Consider the following 22425-nt stretch of genomic DNA (forward strand, 5'->3'; position numbering starts at 1 on the left):
GAACATACCAAGAGCAAAAAGATTTAGAAAAAACCACTGGTTCAATGACGAATGCAGAACAGAGTTAAAAAAAAAGATCAGATTTGAGATTAAAAAGTTTACGTTCGCAAAAACAAGACGACCTAGAAAGGTATGCCGTACAACGAAAAAAAGTAAAGAGAATCCTAAGGGAGCGGAAACGAAAGTATATGGAGAATAAAATTAAGCGCATTGGAGAAAATTACAAGAAAAATGAAATAAAATTTTTTTATAAAGAAGTAAAATACATTAAAACTGGGTATCAGGGAAGAACGATAAATGTAAATGATAAGCAAGGAAACCTGATAGTGGATGAAGACCAAATATGTGAAAGGTGGAAAGAATATTTCGGAGAGATACGAGATGACGAAGTGACTACTGAAGAAAATTGTTATGTTCCTAGACCTCAAATAATAATAGAAGAAATACCAAAGCCCACAAGAGAAAAAATTGAAGAAATAATAAAAGATATGAAAAACCAAAAAAGTCCCGGGGAGAGCGGCATTGTGACAGAGAACATAAAATATGGAGGAGAGGTCTTAATAAAAAAACTTGGTGAACTAACACTAGAAGTATGGGATGCCGAAGAAATGCCTCAAGAATGGAATAAGTCGATTAAAATTCCTATACACAAAAAGGGAGATAGAACTGAATGCACAAACTATAGAGGAATATTCTTATTAGAAGTAATGTATAAAGTACTCGCCATACTAATTAAAAAACGATTAGAAATATATATAGAGAAGTAGGAGAAATAGGAGAATACCAGGGAGGATTTCGGAAAGGAAGATCAACAACCGATCAAATTTTTATGCTAAAACAAATCCTGACCAATTGCTATGAATACAACATTTCAGCACAAGCACTTTTCATTGATTACAAAGCTGCCTACTATACAATAAACAGAAACAAGTTAATAGAAACACTAAAAGAATTCCAAGTGCCAGAAAAAATAAAAAGAATGGTAAAAATGACAATTAGACAAACCATTTGTGCTGTGAGATGCAACGATACAGTCTCAGAAGAATTCGAAGTGAAAAAAGGTGTTCGCCAAGGAGACCCGTTGTCTACATTGCTATTCAATATAGTTTTGGAAAAAATTGTAATGATTAGTGGGATAAATAGGTCCGGCACTATTTTATACAAGGAGCACCAATGCTTAGCATACGCTGATGATGTGGTTCTTATTGCAAGCAATGGAAAAGGACTATCAAATATAACAAAAAGACTGATTCGGGAAAGCTCTAAAATGGGACTGAAAGTTAATATTAATAATTCCCAAAAAAGGAATAAACACCAGGGGATCCTTTAAATTGGAGGTGGAGAATGGATCAGTTGTAGAATTCGAGAAGGTGGGTGAATATATGTACTTAGGTACTCTTATTGATCAGACATGTAAAGAAGAAACTGAAATCAACCTGAGACTGACCAAGAGCAACAAGTGTGCTGGAGTCATGAGCAAAATAATTAAGGCCAAAGATATATCTCGTACTACAAAAATAAGAGTATACAAAACTATAATTAGACTCACAATGCTATACGCTGCCGAGACATGGACTATGAACAAAACCGTACAGAGCACATTGGAAGCATGGGAAAGAAAGATACTTCGCAGAATATTTGGTGGAAAAGTAGTAGAGGGAGAATGGAGAAGACGAACTAATGCAGAAGTGTATCAGTTGTATGCTAACCCTACAATAACAAAAGTGGTGAAAAAACGTAGACTAGAATGGCTCGGCCATCTAGAAAGAATGCAAGGTAATAGACTAGTCAAGAATATTGCTTGGAGAGTACCTGGGGGCAAAAAAAGAGAGGAAGACCAAGAAAGAAATGAAGAGATGCAGTAATGGAAGATGTCAGTGAGATGGGAATCAGAGAATGAAGGCTGTTAGCTAAGAATAGAAAACGATGGAAATTATCCATCCAGCAATGGGCCTGTTTCCACTTAGTTATCTGGTAATTTGGCGCTGCTGTACATAGTATAGTAGTAAATATAGTAGTAAAAATAGTTACTTTTTTGGGAATAGTTGCAAATATTGATTCGTGCATAAATGCGAGTCGTTTGATCGCAAGCGGCAAATACAAGACTACCTAATAACTAAAAACTATATTGTATCCTTCTACTAAATCTACACAAACTGATACAGTGTTTTAGAAGTCTGAATAATACTCTTTCCAATTCATTTAGAATTGGAATGGCTATCATGGAAAATTGGAAGGTATACAAAAATCCGATTGGCTATAGTAAAACCGTTTTATCATAGACAAATTCCAAAAAAAGTTTGCCTTATTTATGTTCTGTTTGCCTTATTTTTATGTTTTTTACGAAAACGAAGTATGTGGAGCCTAAATTACCTTTAAATTTCATGATTGCTGATATCTTGGATTACAAAATCCTTACATAATTACAATCATATCATATTCCTAATCAAATAGGTTTCAGGAATCTTAAAAATAGGCCTTAGATTATGCTTCGACGGTATCATCTAGCATTGTAAAACGATTTTAGTTGTAGTGATTGCACATAAATCACACGGTACCAAGTCTGGTAAATGACTCACCAAATCAATACTTTCGCTTAAAAATATTCGGATTTCATACGAGTCGTCTGAGAGCTGACATTTTCTGGATTTCAGTATTTTTTAAACAAATCGTGGCAACATGTTTGTTTTTCCAAAAAAACTCGCGACCGTTTGTTTGCTAACGCTTCAGACGCGGACTACTTTTATTGGCTTTGGTTCTGAACCTTTGATTGGTTTTTGGTTTAGACCACATAACAATATATAGTACGTTAAGTTTTAAATTAGATATATACAGTATAAATGGCAACACTAAGCGCTGTCGACTTTTGACTAACCTACTTCGTTGACCCGTCGCCAATAATTTGTCATTATACAGTGGTTGTTTAAAGCAGATAATACACTACCCACAGTTGAGTGGTTTATTCTGTATTCAAAGCGTTAACAGCGTAGATCTTTAATTTAATTTTGCGCCCGCAGAAAAAGTTCAAATAATAAAATGGTTTTATGGTGGTAATTCTGGACAACAGTGCGTAGATTTATTTTTTGTGTTTTTTTTTGAGAGGAGACCAATTCCTTGCGTACAGTCAATTGATAATATTGCTTAAAATTGTGAGAGTTGTTATTGCCTCAAAAATTGCAGAAAATATCACGCTCAAGAAGTGTGTTCACCAGAAAAAGTTGAGAAAAGAGAATACCGGGATACACAATCGAGCTAGATTCAACACGTTCAAGTAGAAGCGTTGCTAGAGAGTTATATCTTAGCAATGTTACTGTAAAAAAAAACAAAAGTAAGGAAATAGCACGAATACAAGAATTTTAAATATTCGAAAACGCAGCAGATTTATCCAGACGATTACTTTCGAAGAACGGAGTTTTGTGTAACTCTAATAACGAAGGCTAATCATGAACCAAATTTTATTAAAAACATTTTATTCCATTTATAGTGTAAATCATTTTAGTAGACCACATAATAGGTACATTTTTTATTAAGGGCAACTTGAATAGCAGAGTATACCTCGATTTGTTACAGAATTATGTTCTTCCCGCTATTCTCAATCCTGCTGATGTAAATCTGGAGAACGTTTGGTTTCATCTAGACGCCTGTTCAGTTCAGAACGCTCGAATTATTAGAGAGTATTTAAAAAGTACTTTCCCGAACCGAGATATCAGTGGAACAGGCGTGATATCCAGATCTTACACCAATGAACTTCTTTTTTTGATGACATGTAAAAGCATCTACGATCATCCTGAGGCTAGAACCCAAAATTTAAATAAATAAAAAAAGCGAGTAAGAGAAGTCTCCTATTCTGTTACAGCTGAAATTCTTTCATCTATCTGCAGAAGTTTTTATGACAGATTGGGATACTGTTCAGCTATAGAAGGTTAAATATTTGAATCATTTTTGTAGGACATAAAGAATTATTTCTTACTTTATTAGAAATTAATGTTGATTTTCAATAAGAGCATATTTTTTGTTTTATCTTTTTAAAGAAATGCACTTTTATTTTTAATTCAACCACAAAAAATTGTTCACATTATTAAAAACCGATACTAATGCACAGCTTTATAAAGGTCAGTGTATTTTTATCTAGTTTATGTACTCTAAGAAATGAACCGGGCATACGTAATGAAAACAAACATTGAATTCAAATGACGGAGATGTATGTTCCGTATGATTTGTTGTTATGTGCTACTAAATGATTTTCTGTCGTGGAGTCGGAGGAGATCGGGAATTACAATTACCTCGTACGAGGCAATGTTGCCGATTTTACTGCTTTATGTACTGTGCAATATAACTTAACGTATTGTATACATATTATTTTATCATCAGTTACGATATGCCATTGTTTCAAATGCAGTATTTGAGTGTAACACGGCACCAATTGATACCTTCTTTTAAACAGCACCTTAAATCCTGAGGTATCCGAAATCCTACACAATTGTAGTCGGGCAGCCTTCAAGGAAGTAGTCACTGAGGCTGATGCGTCCTCGCTTAAATTCTCCAAACTGTTAACAGTTGATGGATCTGGTGCTTTATCACGAAAACCAAAACAAAGTCGATCGACCCAGTGTTGTTTAAATAAGCTAACTTAAAATTCAGCCTGTCTTCGGATAGCTGAAAAAAAAACTGGAACAGTGGAGACAAGCTTTTGAGGAAAAAGGTTTAAAATTTAGTAGGGAAAAAACAGAATATTTGGAATATTCATTTAAAGATAGAGTTACTACAAATAAAATGATAATTTTATATAATATTTAAAGCGAAAAGTAATAATTTTAAGTACCTAGAATCGGTATTATTACAGACTAATTGAAAAATAGATGAAGATGCATGCAGTAGAATTACGGTTATATGGATTAAGTGGATGAAGCGAGTGGTGTGTTGTGCGATAGAAAAATTCCAATAAATATGAAGGAAATATTCAATGAAACAGCCATATAAACAGCTATTATATTCGGAACTGAATGTTGGGCAGTTACCAAGAAAGAGTAGCAACGAATGCATGTGACGGAAATGAGAATGCTATGAATAAATGGAGATACAAAAAAGAATAGAATTAAGAATGAGTGTGTGTGTATGTGGAGAGAGGGGGATAGCATTAGACAAATAATCTTTTTGCTACCGAAAAACTAAAATTAAGAACGAGTATATTAGCGAAAGTCGAGGTGTGGCACCAATTGATGCCAAAATAAGAGAGAATACAGTAAAATAATCTGGTCATGTTAAAAGTCGAGACGTTAATCACCAAATACGAAGAATTGCTGATCTGCGGATTCTTGAAAGAAGTAAAACCAAAGAAGACTTCTGCGAGACGCTAAGGCAGGACACGTCGGCAAAGTCACTGAAATGACCTAAGATAGAAATTTACGCAGAATTGTAATTAAGGAAGCCGACTGTGCATAGGTATAAAGATAAAGGGGACGATGATGATGATTTCCTGCTAAATTTAGTAACACTTCTAACTAAAAAATGCTGCAAGGCATTTAAACACTTTTATTAAAAAAAAATCACATTTTTATAGAGATACTTAAAAGTTAACTTAAAAAATAAAATCACAAATGTATTATTTTCTTTTTTGAGAACTTCAGTATTTGACCTTACTTCGCATAGAATGATCCCGAACTTGAGTAAGCTGAAACATAAATTAAGAAATAAATTAATATTGAAGTAACTTTATTTAATAAAAATATTTAAAGATTAAAATTTTAACCATTTTTAATATTGCAGTTACTTCTCAAAAAAAAAAAATATTATAAAAAAAGTATAGATACATCAAACGCCAAATTTGCTAATAAAAGAAACCCCATTTGTTCAAAAATGTCCTCTTTAAACAAATTATAAAAGATTCTGAAGAGTAATCAAGGTCCATTTAGGACCATTTCTTAAATTTTCTCGTAATATTGACTTTTCTCCATAATTACAGTTGTATTAAATGCCAGTTACTATCAGCTGGTAATATTATTGTGGACAAATCTTCTTTGAGAGCTTTGATAGTTTTGAGTTCCTCTTTAATAACTTTTGATTTAGATTTTGTGCTTTTCTTCAGTTCCTATTTGCACATTGCTCTATATTGTTCATTTTTGTGTATTGATAGTACTTGACAGGTTTTATCAACTGCACTGATTATGTCTAGTTTAGGAACTTATTGGCGTATAACAGCATAATTTAGACGTTTTGGGAGTATGAGGATCTCTATTGCGTTTAACTGTATTTTGGATAGATTGACAATTGGTGTACTGTTTGTATTGTGTCAACACATTCCTATCGGTGCTTAAATTACTGAAGCACTTCTTCAGAATTATTTAGTTATTGCAGCTTTCAGTGTTATCGTTATACGTATCTAAATCGTGTCTATTCCGTCCAAATGTAGCTTTTTAAGCAGAATTTTAAGTTTTGGAAAAACCACAACGTAGTCGAAGGCTATTTTCTTTTTATTGTGTAACGCAATAGTATTAATATTTAAACATAATTGTTTTACCTATTGAATTTTGATCATGCTTTAATATACATAATCTAAAAAAACTTGATTTTATTTCGACTTTCACGAGTTTTTTCGGTTGTGGTGTAAATGGAAGCTTCCATTGTGAAGACTAGTTTTGATTCATACGATTAATGAAAAAGATAATGTAAACAAAAACATGATAAATTAGATAATTTCCGTTGGTAACTGAGGTATTCGTAAAGTTCGTGATAAGTTGCTGAGTACACTTGCGTTAAATTTCATCTTTAGATTATAGACATTTCTATTTGTCATTTTCTCTTCTTTTAGCATATATATATATATATATATATATATATATATATATATATATATATACATATATATATATGTATATATATATATATATATATATATATATATATACATCGGGCTTTACACCCCGATGTGAGGTGCAATAGTTTTCTAGATCCTATGTCTTGGGGAAGGATCAGTTCCTTTTGCTTATGTTATTTTTTTAACGATTTCTCAACATTTTTTCCTGTCTCTAGTTTTATATGTCATTCTCTTACTCCTGCGATTTAAAAGTCTTTTTCAACTTCTTGCAGCCACTTTGATTTTGGATTGCCCTTTTTCTTAGATTCTTAGACAATATTTCGCTTTTAAGTAATCTTTTATTTGCAAAATAAGCTTTCTTTGCAACCAATATTTTTTCTTTTGTTTCTGGTATTTTTTTTTCGATTTTGCTTATTATTACTTCTGCGTATTCAAAGCGTTCTAGTTCTTCAAATTCTGAACTCCCTATTTTAATTTTTTCTTTTATTGGTGTTTCTTTAATGGTTATATTTTTGTCTTTTCTTGTTTCCATCCCAGTTCACTATCCCCGCTTTCTATTTTATTTATTCTAGCATTTATTTTATTATATATCCTCTTTGCAATAATAACCGCATATGAGATTATTTGTCCATCTTTCGTTTCTAGGTTCTCTTTGATAATAATTCGTACTACATAGTCTAACGCTAGATTAAACAGTGTTGCGGATGTGGTATCTCCTTATTTCATCCCTTTATTTAAACTGAGTTTAAAATCTATTTTAAATCGGAATGATAATTTTTAAAGTGTGAATTAATATGTCTTCAATATTATAGTAATTTAAGATTGTAATTAATAAATATACTAACCTGAAGAATGCGATGATGCTGAACTACCAGAATACGAATTTGAACCACTGAATGATCCAGACCCAGAATGACCTCCTTTAATTGACTGATTAATTAGTTCTTTCAGTAGAGGAAAACCATTTTCAAAACCTGCACCACTACCAGATGAGGAGTAGGAACCAGCACTAGGCCCTCCTTTTACACCCCCTCCATAAGATCCGCTACCAGAGCCGCCGAATGAGGAACTGCTTGAGAAAGAACCACTATATGAGCCACTTCCAGAAGACTGAAAGCCGCAGGATCCTGTTTTGCAACCACCTTTTACTATAAAGAAAAATAAAATATTATATGCTTTAACCTAGTGCAGTGTTATGGTTCTAAAGCTATTTTCTTTTGTAATTTTTCTGTTATTTACTGTGTTTAATGGAAATTAACAACAATGTTAGTCGATAATAATTTTGGCGTTTTGATTTTCACTTTTATCATTCTCAATTCTTCTTTAAAATAAAAACGTCAAAATGAACTTATTTTCAACTAAAATTGTAATTAATTCCAATTAAAGATTGTTAATAACTACTGCAATACTGCAATATCGGACTGGGTAGAACGGATTATATATATATATATATATATATATATATATATATATATATATATATATATATACATATATAGGAATGATCTACAAATTATCGTAGGTCTCGTAACAGGACATTGTCGCCCCAAAAGGCACATGAACAAAATCGGACTGACAGAAAGTGCGAGGGCCTAGCCTAACCTAACCTAACCTAACTACTACGGTATTTTTTAAATAATAAAAAGGTTATAAAGACGTAACTGTAGATTAAATATCTGAACATTTAATAAGATTAAAGCTTAATCTTATTGGAATAATCAGCAGGATTGGATTCAGGATAAAATCATAATAAAAAAATTGTCGTATTATAACGGAAAATCTTTAATTAATCTTAACGAATTTTAATCAGATTCCAATGATATTCATGTGATTTTATAATGCAACATTAGTATCTAGGAGGAGTAAAACAACAATGTTGTTCACTATTAACAAGAAATTTACGTAGAATGCCCACATATTTAATCACTAAAACAACTAGAGCTTTATGGACATGGCGTAAGCTTTGTGGCAACATATGGGTATCATACAAGGATCTTAAAGGTTGTCAGACCCATAATTACTCATTATGCGATGGTTTGGTGACATAAAACAATATATCAAAAAGCAACGCGCTACAAAAAATACTTTATTTTGTAGGAATCACGAGTGCAATGAGATCGTGTCCTGCTAAACGCTTAGTAGTCTTTTCTTAATAGCGAGCTGCTTAGTAGAGAGCTTTTACTAGACATTGTAATATTGAGAGCGTTTACTAGACTAAGCAAGTGTAAGTTTATGTAACAAAAAATAAAAACCTCTTAACTAAAGTTGACAGCTTTAGCCCAATAATAATAAATCCTTAATACTAACCTCCTTCAAAGCCTCCAGATCCAGAATAGCTTCCAGACTGACCCCCGATAAAACCTTGTCCACAATTTCCCGTACTGCAACCACCACCATGTACGTTGCCTTGCACGAGCCCATTAGAAGAACTAGAATAACTTCCTTGTGATCCGCTATTAGTACCACATGTTCCACTGGAACAGCCGGAACCAGGAACGTTTCTTTCAGGATAATCAGGATATACGTTTCCCTGATTGCTTCCTTCGAAACTGATACCAGATGAACCTGTGTAACTACCGGAGTTTATTGTTCCAACTTGTACAGGTTTTAAGACATCGCACCCTGTACCAGAACAAGAATATCCAGGTTTATTGATGCTTGGAAGTTGAACGTCAACCACAGGTACTAAAACACCATCTGGTTTTTCTACAATAACATTTCCGGAAACGAAACCTGAAATAAACAGATTAATAAATGTTTGAGGATTGAAAGGTACGATTTATTTTGTGTTAAAATAACATCTTAAAGTGTTTTGTTTGAAACTTACTCCTCTTTAGATTTTTATTACATTTTTTTATGGTTTAGCATCTGTATTTCTGATGTCCTAGTTCATATAGGAAGAGCAACTCAAACACTGATAACATTATCGAAACTGATTAAATGCTTTAATAGACACAAAATTGTCGCTAATTTGTAGAAGTATAGCACTAATACCAAAAGCGAGCGAGACAAACCGTTTAGAAAAGATTGCAGGGAAATAGAGAAAAAACTTGATATAAAAAAGAAAGATTGGTTGCTAAATATTGTCTATAAAATCTAACTATTTAGATTTAGAAACATTTGGAGATATACGGTAAATAATATCTATCTAACGATGAAATCATCATCAATTAGCCAATCGCGTCCACTGCTAGACATAGACATCAGTTCTTTCCAGTGTTTTCTACACTGGGCCGCTTGTAGCCAGTTTCCCGCTACACGTTTTATATCATCGGTCCATTTAGTCGTTAGTGATCCTCGGCTTCTTTTATAGTTTCTGGGCCTCCATTCCATTATACATCTTGTTCACTGTCCATCTTGTGTTCCGGCTAAGTGCCATGCCCAGTTCCTCTAAAGCGTCGCGGTTCTTTCGATGAGTCTTGAACTCTTGATCTTTGCCTGATTTGTTGATTTGTTATGTGGTCTTGAAGGCTCACGTTCAGCATTGCACGTTCCATGGCTCTTTGTGTAACTCTGAGTTTACTCGCAGATTTTTGCGTGAGTGGTAAAGCCTCTGCTCCATAAGTTTGTACAGGCAAAACACATTGGTTATAAACTTTTCACTTGAGACACATGGGAATTGAATTTTTTGATGAACCCACGATGAAATGGATGGAGGGTATTTCTAAGGTAATCCCATTTAGAAGCTCAGTTAGACACAAGACTAAAAGTCAACCAAGAACATGATTTGTTGATAAGGCTGAATAAGAGAAAACCATTTGGTAGATATTTTGGAATAATTAGAGAAAAGTATAACTTAAAAATGTTTTATTTTTCTGTATGGTCTAAAATCTGGACACTTATAGAATCATTTTAAATAGTTGTTAAATAGTTATATAAAACCGAAAAAGAATGAAGACCATCTAGTTTCTTACAAAGGGGTTCAGTATAAATACGGTAATAGGTACTGAAAAAATAAACAAATATATAATCATTTCTAAAGAATCGATATGATTTGTATTTAATTGTGTCGGTTAATTAATAGAACAAACGATAAATTTGAATTATCTTGGTTATAAATAACCACCTCAAGCGATACGAAAAATAAACTAAGATACCAAGCTACATCAACTAATAAAGTAGCAGGATACCTAAACAACATAATGGGGCGAAATTAGCATGTTAATATAAATATAAACCTAAAATGTACAAGAAAACAATACCCCCTTATAACATGAGACTGCAATAAAAAAGGGCTTTTTACTCGAATAAAGAAAAAAATATCTCGAGACAAATCACCAATAAAGCAAAGAATCTTTGGGTGACCTAAAAATGTTGATTAGAAGATACCGAAAATTAAACATGGACTTGCCTATAAGTGGAAAGTAATAGCAGTTTTGACAAACCGTACATAAAAACAAGCAAAAGCTAAGGTAATACTTTATAAAAATACTCCAGAATTTTCCACTACCAGAGGCGTCTGACAAGGAGACACCGAGGTTCTTCACTACAACTCTAGAAAATATATTCAGCAAAATGAACTAGCAGAACAAAGGTCTATCTATTGATGAATAATAGCTCAGCCACCTAAGATTTTCAGACGTCATCGTTCTAATTGCTAATAATACTACAACGAGCTAGTAAATATTCAGGATGTGATAATAAACAAATCTGGCTGCTTACTATCAGAACTTAAAAGAAACATGGTCTTCACGATATCTCAACTGTAAATCTCATCATCCATTCTTCCATGAGAGGTCTGTAATTATAAGTCTTGCTGAAAAATCTATAAAATTAACAGATCCAGAATACAGACCAACTACAATAACAAAAAAGCAAAAAATGCCCTTCTAAATAATGCATATCCCGAACATCTAATCGAAACTATTTTAAATCAAGACTTTACTTAGATTATAAATTTTACAATAATACAAATAACAATAAACCCAACAGTATCAAAACTACTTATACAACTCTTCCATATATAAAAGGTTTACCCGAACAATTAACAAATCTGTTAGTCAAACATAACAGTGGATCACAAAGGCAACAACCTTTTAAATAAATATTTCACTAAACTGAAAACACAAACTCTAAAACTCAAAAAATCACATGTTGTTTACGAGATACCATGTATTAACTGTGAAGGTGTCTATATCGGGCAAACCAGTCAACTGCTTCAATCCAGAATTAGTTCTCACAAATATGACAAGAACAACGTCACTGCGCTCACAAAACATGAAAATGAAAAGAAGCATAAATTTGACTTCGAAAACATCAAAATTTTAAAAGCCGAACAAAACAAAAAGAAGAGGGAGATATTCAAATCTAAAGAAATAAAAAGAAATACCAACGCAATCAATGAAAAAAAGATATAGAGGACCTAAATAAAATATATTTCAATCTGATTTAAATAATAATAAATATAACACCATAAAAAACTCTTAAAGTTATAACATATCTCCACTTTACTTTTTTCGAAAACACCAACGATACGCCAATATAAAAATAATTATACACAAATGCAATAACTTTTTGTTCCCAATCTTGTATATTTTAGAATCTTAACAAAGGCAAGGGTTTCCTGCCGAAACGTTTGATTTCAATGGACAATAAAATCTAGTCCCAAATTTAATACATTTTATTGAATCTAAACTCAAGAAATACTAATTTTATATTAAATATACTTAGTACGGTTCAAGAAGGTCATAAAACTATGACCTTTTTTAGAGCCTAGTTTTAAGGGCCAAAACCTTTAGAAAAGGGGTATCAACTTACCACACATCGAGTTCAGGGACAAAGGAGTAAAAAAGTTGAGATCTATACTACAGGAGAACTCCTATCCTACAAGGCTTTTGAATAAACTCATTTTTGGTTCTCCTTTTCCTTTGCAAATTTCTGACAACCAAAATTTTCATAATAATGAGGTGAATAAGGTCCGACAACTGACACAGACATTGACACAGAACATATCAGAGCTACCACAATCTAAAATAACGTATGGTTGCCTACCCTATATTCCAGTTCTCACACTTAAGCTAATCAACATTTTCAAAAATGTTAGTAGCTTAAAAATTGCAACTAAGAATGTGAAAATGGTATCGAAGTTGTACACAAAGACAAAGGATCCTTTCACAATACAGGAGTCATCGAATTCGTTGTTTATTCTATACCGTCTGCCAATTGTAAAAATGTGTATATCGGAGAATCATCTCGTAATTTTCACAGTAGAGTAATATCACATCGCAGCGATATAAAAACCAAAAAGATAAACGCATGTGCGCTCACAGAACATGCATTAACTTTATAACATGGATTAAATTTCGAAGATTCCTGTATTTTGGCAAAGGGAAAAACCATTCAAAACGTGTTTTCTTGGAAATGTGTTTCATAAAATATAATACGTCTTGTATAAATAAAAAGTCAGACATAGATAAATTGACCAACATTTATTGTTACTTACTGAGTTTTGGGAGACATTCGTTGGACTTTCCGAGTTTGAATTTGTATAAGCCCAAGTGTCTGATGAGGCTGGGATAGGCCGAAATGATCATAACACTTTATTTATACCGATTCGACCACGGGAAGTTTAACGAATTTGTCCTCCTAGGCCATATATTTGGCCATTTAATTTAATAAAGCGATTGCGGCTTTCGCTAAAAGATTTTATCTTTTACACATTTCGCATAGCGCAAAGGATACAGAAAACGATATTATCATATCGTTTTCGTTCACGGCCGCCAAAGGGCGCCTTTGTAAGCTAACTACTGTTATAGTGAAGTTTTGGGAGACATTCGTTGGACTTTCCGAGTTTGAATTTGTATCAGCCCAAGTGTCTGATGAGGCTGGGATAGGCCGAAATGATCATAACACTTTATTGATACCGATTCGAGCACGGAAAGTTTATTATAGCACGGGCCATATATTTGGCCATTTAATTTTATAAAGCGATAGCGGCTTTCGCTAAAAGATTTTATCTTTTACATATATATATATATATATATATATATATATATATATATATATATATATATATATATATATATATATATATATATATATATATATATATATATATATATATATGATGTATATTATAATTATATATCATTTTTACTATAATTGCCTAATATTTTGTGAACTTACCATTCTGTGAACCAGCTTCAGCATTAGCTTGACTTCCAGCATTAAAATTTGTGTGTGAGCCTCCTTGCGGTTGATCTTTTACTATCACTGGTGTTACTATTGGTGGCAATTCTTGATTATAATAAGGAACAAAGAGCCTATCTTTGCCTCCAGCACCCTTATATGCATCAGGTATTTGAGGTTGGTTACTGAAGACACAGGCTCCTCCTATACAGATTGGGTTGTTATTTAGTTCGAGGTTGCTACAATCTTTTCCATTACAACTTGGTGGAGGTTGAGTATATTGCGGAGAATAAGATTCAGGAACATCACAAGGTTTGTTACCGCAATTAGGTTTATTATTGGGTTGGTAGGGTTGTTTAGTGTAAGCTATTGTAGTAGGATGTTGCACAGTTGGACTTGGAGTCACTTGTCCAGGATGCTTTGGTAACGGGCATGACGAACCTGTGCAGCTATAGTAGCCGTTGTTGGTAGCTGGTCCATTTGGTTTGTTAATATGTGGATGGTAGTGTTGGGGTGGCTTATTTCCAGGTAGTAAAAAGTCCATGCTAGATCCCGGTTTGTTATCTTGCACTGGTAAAATTAAAGGGACAGGTTCTTTAAGTTTATTCTCTTTCTGATCTTCTGTGTTGACAGGAATTTCTACTTCAATTGGAAGATCGATATGAGTTGGCTTATTGAGGTCCAAATTGATGTTTTCTTGATTTTTGGTACTCTGTGCATTAGCGTTACTTTCTGAACCTGAATATATGTTGCGATTTTCTTGGTTTGGATTTTCATTACTTACAGGCTTATCTCTATTTTGACATTTTCCATTCTGGCAATTTAGGGTTTCTTGCTTATCTGGAATGATACTAATACAGTAGGCTCCAGAACATCCAGAAGTTGGTGTATTACCTGGAATATGTTTATTTCCAGAAACAGGAGAAAGAATGCATTGTAATCCAGAGCAAAGTGTTCCTGAATACTCTGGGGCACGTTGATTTATATCAAAATTAATTCTTCCTGGTGTAGGATATACTTCAGGAACTTGTTCAGGAGGGTTAAAATTAACAGGTTTATTGTCAGATATTATTCCCACGGTTATAAGTCCAGGTTGGGGTGGCTGAACGCTAACACCTGGAGGTACAATTTTCTGGCATATTCCATTAACACAGTTAATATTGTTACTGTCTTGTTTTTCTGCACAATTTCCATGAGTGCATTTTGTTCCTTCATAGGTAGGCGTTAGAGGTTTTCCAAATTCTATATTAAAGTTTCCACTTTCACGATTTGCATTGCTGTTTGCGTTTGCTCCTGAAATCGATCCGGAGTGAATGTAAGACGGTTTCTTACCAGGTCCGAAACAGTCATTACCATGACACCCTAATCGTCCTCCATATTCGTCACATGTCCCTGATGCGCAATCGGGGGTAACAGAATGTTTATTAAATGTATCTGTAACAGGTATAAGAGGAAGTTGTACATATCCAGGCCCTTTTTGTGGTTCTTGTTTACCGTATATACATTGACTTCCCACGCAATTAAATCCAGCGACAGGTTTGCTTTCATGTATACTTCCTGGTTTTCCAGGAAATTGATTTATTATGTCAGTAAATGGTAGAGGATTTTTATTAGATGAGTCTGAGATAGGTTTAACAGAAACTTGAACAAATCCAGCTCCGTTTTGATTATTAGAACCTTGACTTGTTGAAACACTGGTGAAAATGCTACCGCCAGGACCAGGTAATTTTCCAATAACCGTTAATGCCCCATTTCCAGGTATTATTTTGTCCTCCACTTTTTGATGAGGTTGGGTGCTTATTGTTGGAACTCGAACTATTGCCACAGGAATATTACTGCTAGGAATATGTGGTTTAATGTCAGCAGCTGGTTTACTATTATATATGCTGCCGGGTGAACCTGGGAAAGAGTTAATTAAATCTAAAGAAATCCCATTTGATCCTGCGTTTACTTGGTTAGTCGCACCAGTATGAACGTAATTCGGTTGAACAGAAATTGGATTTTGCTCAGGAGCCCAAGCTGGAGGACCGCCACCGCCAGGTGGAGCAGGTTTGAAATCGTGTATACTTCCTTTGGGTCCAGGAAAGTGTCCTTGGTAAGGTTTTTTAGATTGAATTATAGTTCCCTGGTCATGTCCTGCATTGGAACCGGCGTTTAGGTTGATTACTGAGCCACCTTTGCTTAAATCAAATGTAGAGGCACCAGCACCTTCATTAGGAGTATATTCGTCAGGAACTCTAAAGTCGTTAATGAAGTATGTCCCTTGAGGTTTAGATTCTAAAACATACAAAAAGTTTAGTTAAAATGATGTAAGTTTAATAGGTGAAAAAAGTAATTTTTTAATTTAAATCTTAAACCTTGACTGCAATCAAAGGAGAATTATAAATTTAACAAGAAGTTTGGAAGAAAATATTACCTGTATAGTACAAGAAAAGCTTTTATGAAACTAATAATAATAAAGCCTTATAAAAGCCTTTTGTATAGTTTTGCTTTAATTTTTGTTTATTTTTAATTATGAGTAAATGTTTTAAGTAAGTTTTTTATTTTCTCGGTGACTTTTATTTTTAAAAGTTTTAGTTTTTAAATTAAAAAATCACCTTTTTCTGGCTTTGCTTAAAGTTTGATGATTTATTCATTCAGTATCTGTATCAAATACAACATTTCTTGTAATTCTATTACTTAATTTTAAGAATTTATTCAAATAGTTTCAATGTGTTTCTGAGTCGGTTATGAATTTTTTTTAATTGACTCAAGAAATGACAGACAATTACTAATATACTTATTTTTGTTTAATATATATTAGTATTTGCTGATTTTTATTATTGAGGTCTTTGATAGAAAATGACATTAATTAATCATTTCGATGTCATGCAAATGATGTTGCAAATGCCCTTGTATGTAATAATTTGTATTGAATTTTATTAGAATAGCCTTACTGCTGACCATCCTTATCCAAAAATGTACTTTAGTGTATAATAACATTGCATTTTTATAGTTTTAGCATAATTAACAAGTACTACACACAACCAAACCTATATGGAATCACCATGTATTTCAAACTAATATTTATTTCTTTTAAAAAAACTTGTTATTGTTGCGAAGAATAAAGGTTTTTATTAAAAATAAACAAACCGATAAAAAAATCAGATACCACTGCCCAGCACGGTATAGATTATTTTTTTTTAGTTGTAATTTGAACGAAAATGAATAAACTAACTCTCAAAATGAAAATATGCCATATGTGGGGCTAACAGATGTGCAAAGGGGAAAGATTATTGGTCTTGTGGAGCAAAGAATGTCTCAGAGGGACATAGCTACAGTGGTATGAGTAACACAGAGCGTTGTGTCAAAAACCTATGCTAGTTTCAAGAGTTAGGAATGCTTAAGAATAGACCAAGATAAAGTTGCGAAAAAGTAAGAACGGCTTGCCAGAATTGTTTTATTGTTCAAGTAGCTAGAAGAGACCCAACAATTTCTCATCCGCAACTCCAAATACAACTTTTAGAAGGTACAGGTGTAAGTGTTTCAGTTGAAACAATAAGAAGAAAACTTCGTGTCCAGGGACTATACAGCAGTAGACAGCTACGGATTTCTGAGTTAACCAGGCAGCACAAAATTGATCGCCTAAATTGGTGTCTTCAATACCAAAACTGAATAATTGGAGATTGGCAAAATGTGCTATTTTCAGATGAAACCCGAATTTGTGTAAAATCATATGATTGATGAATTCCTGTACGCAGAGGGCAAGCAAGACAAGCAACAATGGAAACAGCCAGATCTGTTCACAGACCTAAAGGAGAAAGTGTTATGTTCTAGAGAGGTAATATGGTCGGTAAAAAAACTTCTTTAATTTCCATTCAACCAAATTTAATAGCTCGCAGGTATGTTGATTTGGTTCTAGAACCTCTAGTTAGACTCTGAAAAAGTGCAGTGTAAAGAAATTTAATTTTCATGCATGATAATTCACCTCCACATACCAGCAGAGTCTCTACAGACTTCCTTGAAGCAGAAGATATCGCTATTCTGTAGTGACCTGCTTGCTCACCCGACCTTAACCCCATCGAGCATTTGTGGGATATGCTTAAAAAAGAATTAGACCTCGCCGAGATAATCCACAAAACACCGTACAGCTAGTAAAAGTTGCTCTTGAAGAAATGAACCTACCTACCACAATAAAATATTGACAATTTGTTTAGGAGCATGCCCACGGGAATTGGAGCTTGTATAAGTCCTAGGGTTAGTAATACTGACTACTAAGAAAAACATAAATATATAAAATCAATTTGTACATAATTCCCTCTATATTGAAATTTTGTATGCTATAGACAATTGTATGCTTTAAAACAAATAATTTTAAATAGGTAAAAAGAAATAAAATAAGACTTACAATTAATTTAATTTTATTACCAAAACGACCGGTTTCGCTTTCTACACTTCGCAAAGCCTCTTCAAAGATTTTATGGTTTTTTTTTAAAATTTGTATGTATTCTTGATTCAATTGCTTTAAAATAAATATTCTTTGACTTTGCCGAAGGTTTTTTTTTAATTTCATAATTTTTATTTATTTAATTACTATTTAAATGGGAATAAGCCACAATTAAAGGTTAAAATACGTTTATTGACGTTTCAATTTTCACTTCGGAAATCGTTCTCCTTTAATTGTGGCTTATTCCCATTTAAATAGTAATTAATTTAAAATGCCACACGAAAATAGCTTCAGAACAATATTTTATTTATTTATTTATTTTAAATTAATAACGTACCTTCAGGACCAGAATGCTTATTTTGTGGAACAGTAACAATAACTGGTATTGTTCCAGGAACTTGAGTTTGAATTGATCCAGAATTGGATGAGGACCCTTTTCCATTAAGATTTAAATCTAGATTAGCTGGTTTAATTGCACCCGAATTAGAACCACATCCCGTAGTGCATCCCTGTGATGATCCCGAATATGATCCAGAACTAGAGAAGGATCCAGATGAAGATAATCCAGCCTGACCACCGGAGCTTAAGTGAACCGCATGTCCAGCTTGAGCTCCGGAAGTTGCGAAAGATCCCGAATAAGCGCCTGCTCCAGCGTTAGCAGAAGCTCCATTTGCGTCGGCATGTGCAGCGGCGGAGGAGAATGCAGCGTTTCCATTTTTAAGTACATCGTTAAGAATATTTGGATCTACAGGTCCTCCTGAGGAGTACGAGCTACTGAATGCTGAAATAAGAAAAGTTGAGTAAGTAAAATAATGCTGGTTGAAATGTTGATTTTACGAAACATTGTTTCGTATAACTTAAAATAATTTAACGTTACCGTGACACAAAGCAAACATTTACTCATTTTTTTGAGGAAAAAAATTCAAATATTGATTCTATTCTAAAGTCCGTGTCAATCGGTCAAATAGTTGATCAAACTAGTTTTACCAAACCAAAAATTGACAGCATATCACTATATTATGCTGTTGTTGATATATCTGAATTTGATCCAATCATCTAAAAAAAGAGGATCTTCTATTTTTCAAGGTCGGTTTGATCAAACTTTAATTTTGATTAGTCGAAAAAATATATAAAGACAATCAGCAGTTAAATATACCGTGAGGAAATTCATTCTTTGATTAACAGGATGTGGTTTATTTGGCTTCACCTCTATAGTTTTAGTTCATTTGATACGTTTGTTAAGCGTTATTTTATGATATTGTATAACTACATATAAAATATCATAAAATATACCCCATACAAACAGTTATATTATACCCTTATACAAAATTTTTTATTATCACTCTACCTCCACTACAGTGGTAGCTCATTTAAAAACACAGGAAGTTTAACAAATGACATGTCTATTTACTTTTTTCGCTTCGTAAAAACTAGAAAACGAGAAAATATGATGAAATTGTAAGAAAAATAGTAAAAGCAGTTTTATTTTCTCATACACACAGTTAGAATATACTGATCTACACCATATACCATCAGATAGCAACTTTTATTAGATGTATATGAAGTGTTTTCAAAAATGTGATTTTTAGTCGAGAGTAAAATAGTTTTATTTGTGACAGAATTATGTATGGTTAGAATTAAAAATAATTTTAAAATATTCAACATTGTTTATTTACAACAAAAAACGATTTTTTAACATTTTCTCTGCAATAAAGTTAAGTTTGTGCATTATTTCAATACATTTTAATAATTATAAATTTAATAAAACAATTATAAATAAACTTAAATTTTAAAATCTACTGAGAATGTTAAAAAATATAGTTGTATACTAAATTCATAAAAATTTCAATATAATATATTGAATTTACCGTTTTGAGTTGCGCCAAATGTAGGCAACTTACAGTTGTTAATTCAGAAAATTGTAAGATGGTGGTAGAACAGCACATGCAGTACTCAACCTGCCATTAGACGTTTATAGCAAACTAAATGCAGAGTTCCGTTATTATCTGGGATAAATGTACTATGATTCATAAAGATTCACTGGAAGCATTATATAGAAGTATGCAAGATTTAAACTATTCTGCTAGTGTCTGGTGACTTCCGACAGACATTACCAGTTATTCCTCTCTTTACATATGCGGCTGAGATTAATGCGTGTTTAACACAATCGTTGTTATGGCGAAATATCGAAACAATTCGATTGGCCATTAAGATATATATATATATATATATATATATATATATATATATATATATATATATATATATATATATATATATACAGGGTGGTCCTTAAGTAATTGTACAAAAAGAAATAGTAGATTCTACACTTTAAAATATTACGATTTAAATCAAATTGCTTTAATATAATGTTGATATTAAGAAAGATACAGGGTGTTTATACCCTATATATGTTGATACAAGTGCAAATTTAAAATTTTATTTTTCGCTATAACTTTCATATTTGTAAACATTTATGCATAAAAATTTGCAACTGGGTACTTTTCAACACGAGAAAGTATAATTTGATGCACACTTTGATGTAGCTGATAGAGGGCGCCACATATGCCACATATGTGGCATAAATTTGCACTTAACTTTTTTTGCTCTCTGGGTTATCTGTATTTGTGACACAAAATATTAAAGATACATTATTTTAACAAAAAAAAGGTATACTTGTTAATAACTTCAAAACTCAACAGTTTTCGAGATAATCTCATTTTACAAATCAGCTGCATAATTCTGATTTAAGGCAATTACTCCAGGCAACGAAGGAAAAATAGACAAAAACATTAATAAATCTAAATTTTGGTATAAAATACCTTTAACTAAAGTTGATAGTTAACAAAATATTAAATAAAATAAATATATCAGCAGGATAATTAACTAAGAAATAGTTAAACTTAATAACATAACTTTTTGTCAAAGTAAGTGTTCGATATGTCCACCATTTTCTTTAATTCATTTGTCAATATATCCCATAAAAGATCGTCTTATATTAAATAACATCATTGATTTTAAAGAAACTGCTTCCCATAGTTAGAGTAGAAACTGCACCACATTGTCAAGGTATATGACTGCAACGACCAATCCAACGTTCAGAAAAGTTACATTTAAGTATGTTCTTACTGCCTTCTCTCTTGAATGTGGTGGTGTACCATCTTACATAAACCACATATTTTGGGTCTACACCATTTTGCAATAGGGAAAAAGTAATACAACGCCAGTAGGTATAGAAACCTAAGCAGCGGTAGAAAAGGGAAATTGTAAACATGATGACGGCCAACGTCTGAATACGGACACGCCACCTAAAGAAGAAGATGAAGAACATTTTCTCCAATAAGACATTTGGCAGCCATAAAAAAAATTGTAATATTACATTATCATCTTTTTTAATAGTTGTTTTAATAAGAATAAACTATGAAATATGCTTATTTACATGTATTCAGTGCTTTTCCGCACAAATATCACAACTAAGAATTATTATGCAGCTGACTCTAACATGCGATTATCTCAAAAACGGTTAAATTTTGAGGTTACTAACAAGTATACCTTTTCTTTGTAAAAATAATGTATCTTTAATATTTTTTAACACAAATAGAGCTAACTTAAAGAGCAAAAAAGTTAAGCGCAAATCTATGCCACGCGTGTAGCATATATGGCGCCCTCTATCAGTTACATTAAAGTATGTATAAAATTTTAATTTATCCTACTAAATAGCATCCAATTTTAAATATTTGTCCAAAAATATTTACATACGTAAAAGTTATAGCAAAAAATAAAATTTTAAATTTTCACTTTGACACCCTGTATCTTTCTTAATATCAACATTTTATTAAAGCAAGTTATCTTAAATCGTAATATTTTAATGTGTAGAATCTAAGGTTTCTGTTTGTACAATTACTTAAGGACCACCCTGTATAGAGTACAAGTATAGCAAAATGATCTATCGAAGAAAATATTTTCCAAACATTTGCTGAATATTGAAAATGGTAAAATAAAGCTGCATCCAAATACACAATGCATCAAACTTCTAGATAATTTTTGCACTTTTCTT

At 32.6% G+C, this 22425-nt stretch overlaps 1 protein-coding gene across 1 annotated transcript in view; it reads right to left on the reverse strand.

Annotated features, from left to right (window-relative positions):
- Window positions 1-5517: 5517 nt before the first annotated feature.
- LOC140431278 (uncharacterized) overlaps window positions 5518-22425 on the reverse strand; it is a 36615-nt gene continuing 19707 nt past the window's right edge. The window contains exons 4-8 of the mRNA XM_072519212.1: window positions 18706-19149; window positions 13940-16219; window positions 9122-9547; window positions 7660-7962; window positions 5518-5671 (exon numbers count right to left, since the gene is read on the reverse strand). Coding sequence (XP_072375313.1) covers window positions 5637-5671; window positions 7660-7962; window positions 9122-9547; window positions 13940-16219; window positions 18706-19149 — 3488 coding nt within the window. The 3' untranslated portion in view covers window positions 5518-5636. The remainder of the gene's footprint in view (window positions 5672-7659; window positions 7963-9121; window positions 9548-13939; window positions 16220-18705; window positions 19150-22425) is intronic.

The sequence above is a fragment of the Diabrotica undecimpunctata genome, chromosome 1 (assembly GCF_040954645.1).
Source record: "Diabrotica undecimpunctata isolate CICGRU chromosome 1, icDiaUnde3, whole genome shotgun sequence".
NCBI classification, from domain to species: Eukaryota; Metazoa; Arthropoda; class Insecta; order Coleoptera; family Chrysomelidae; genus Diabrotica; species Diabrotica undecimpunctata.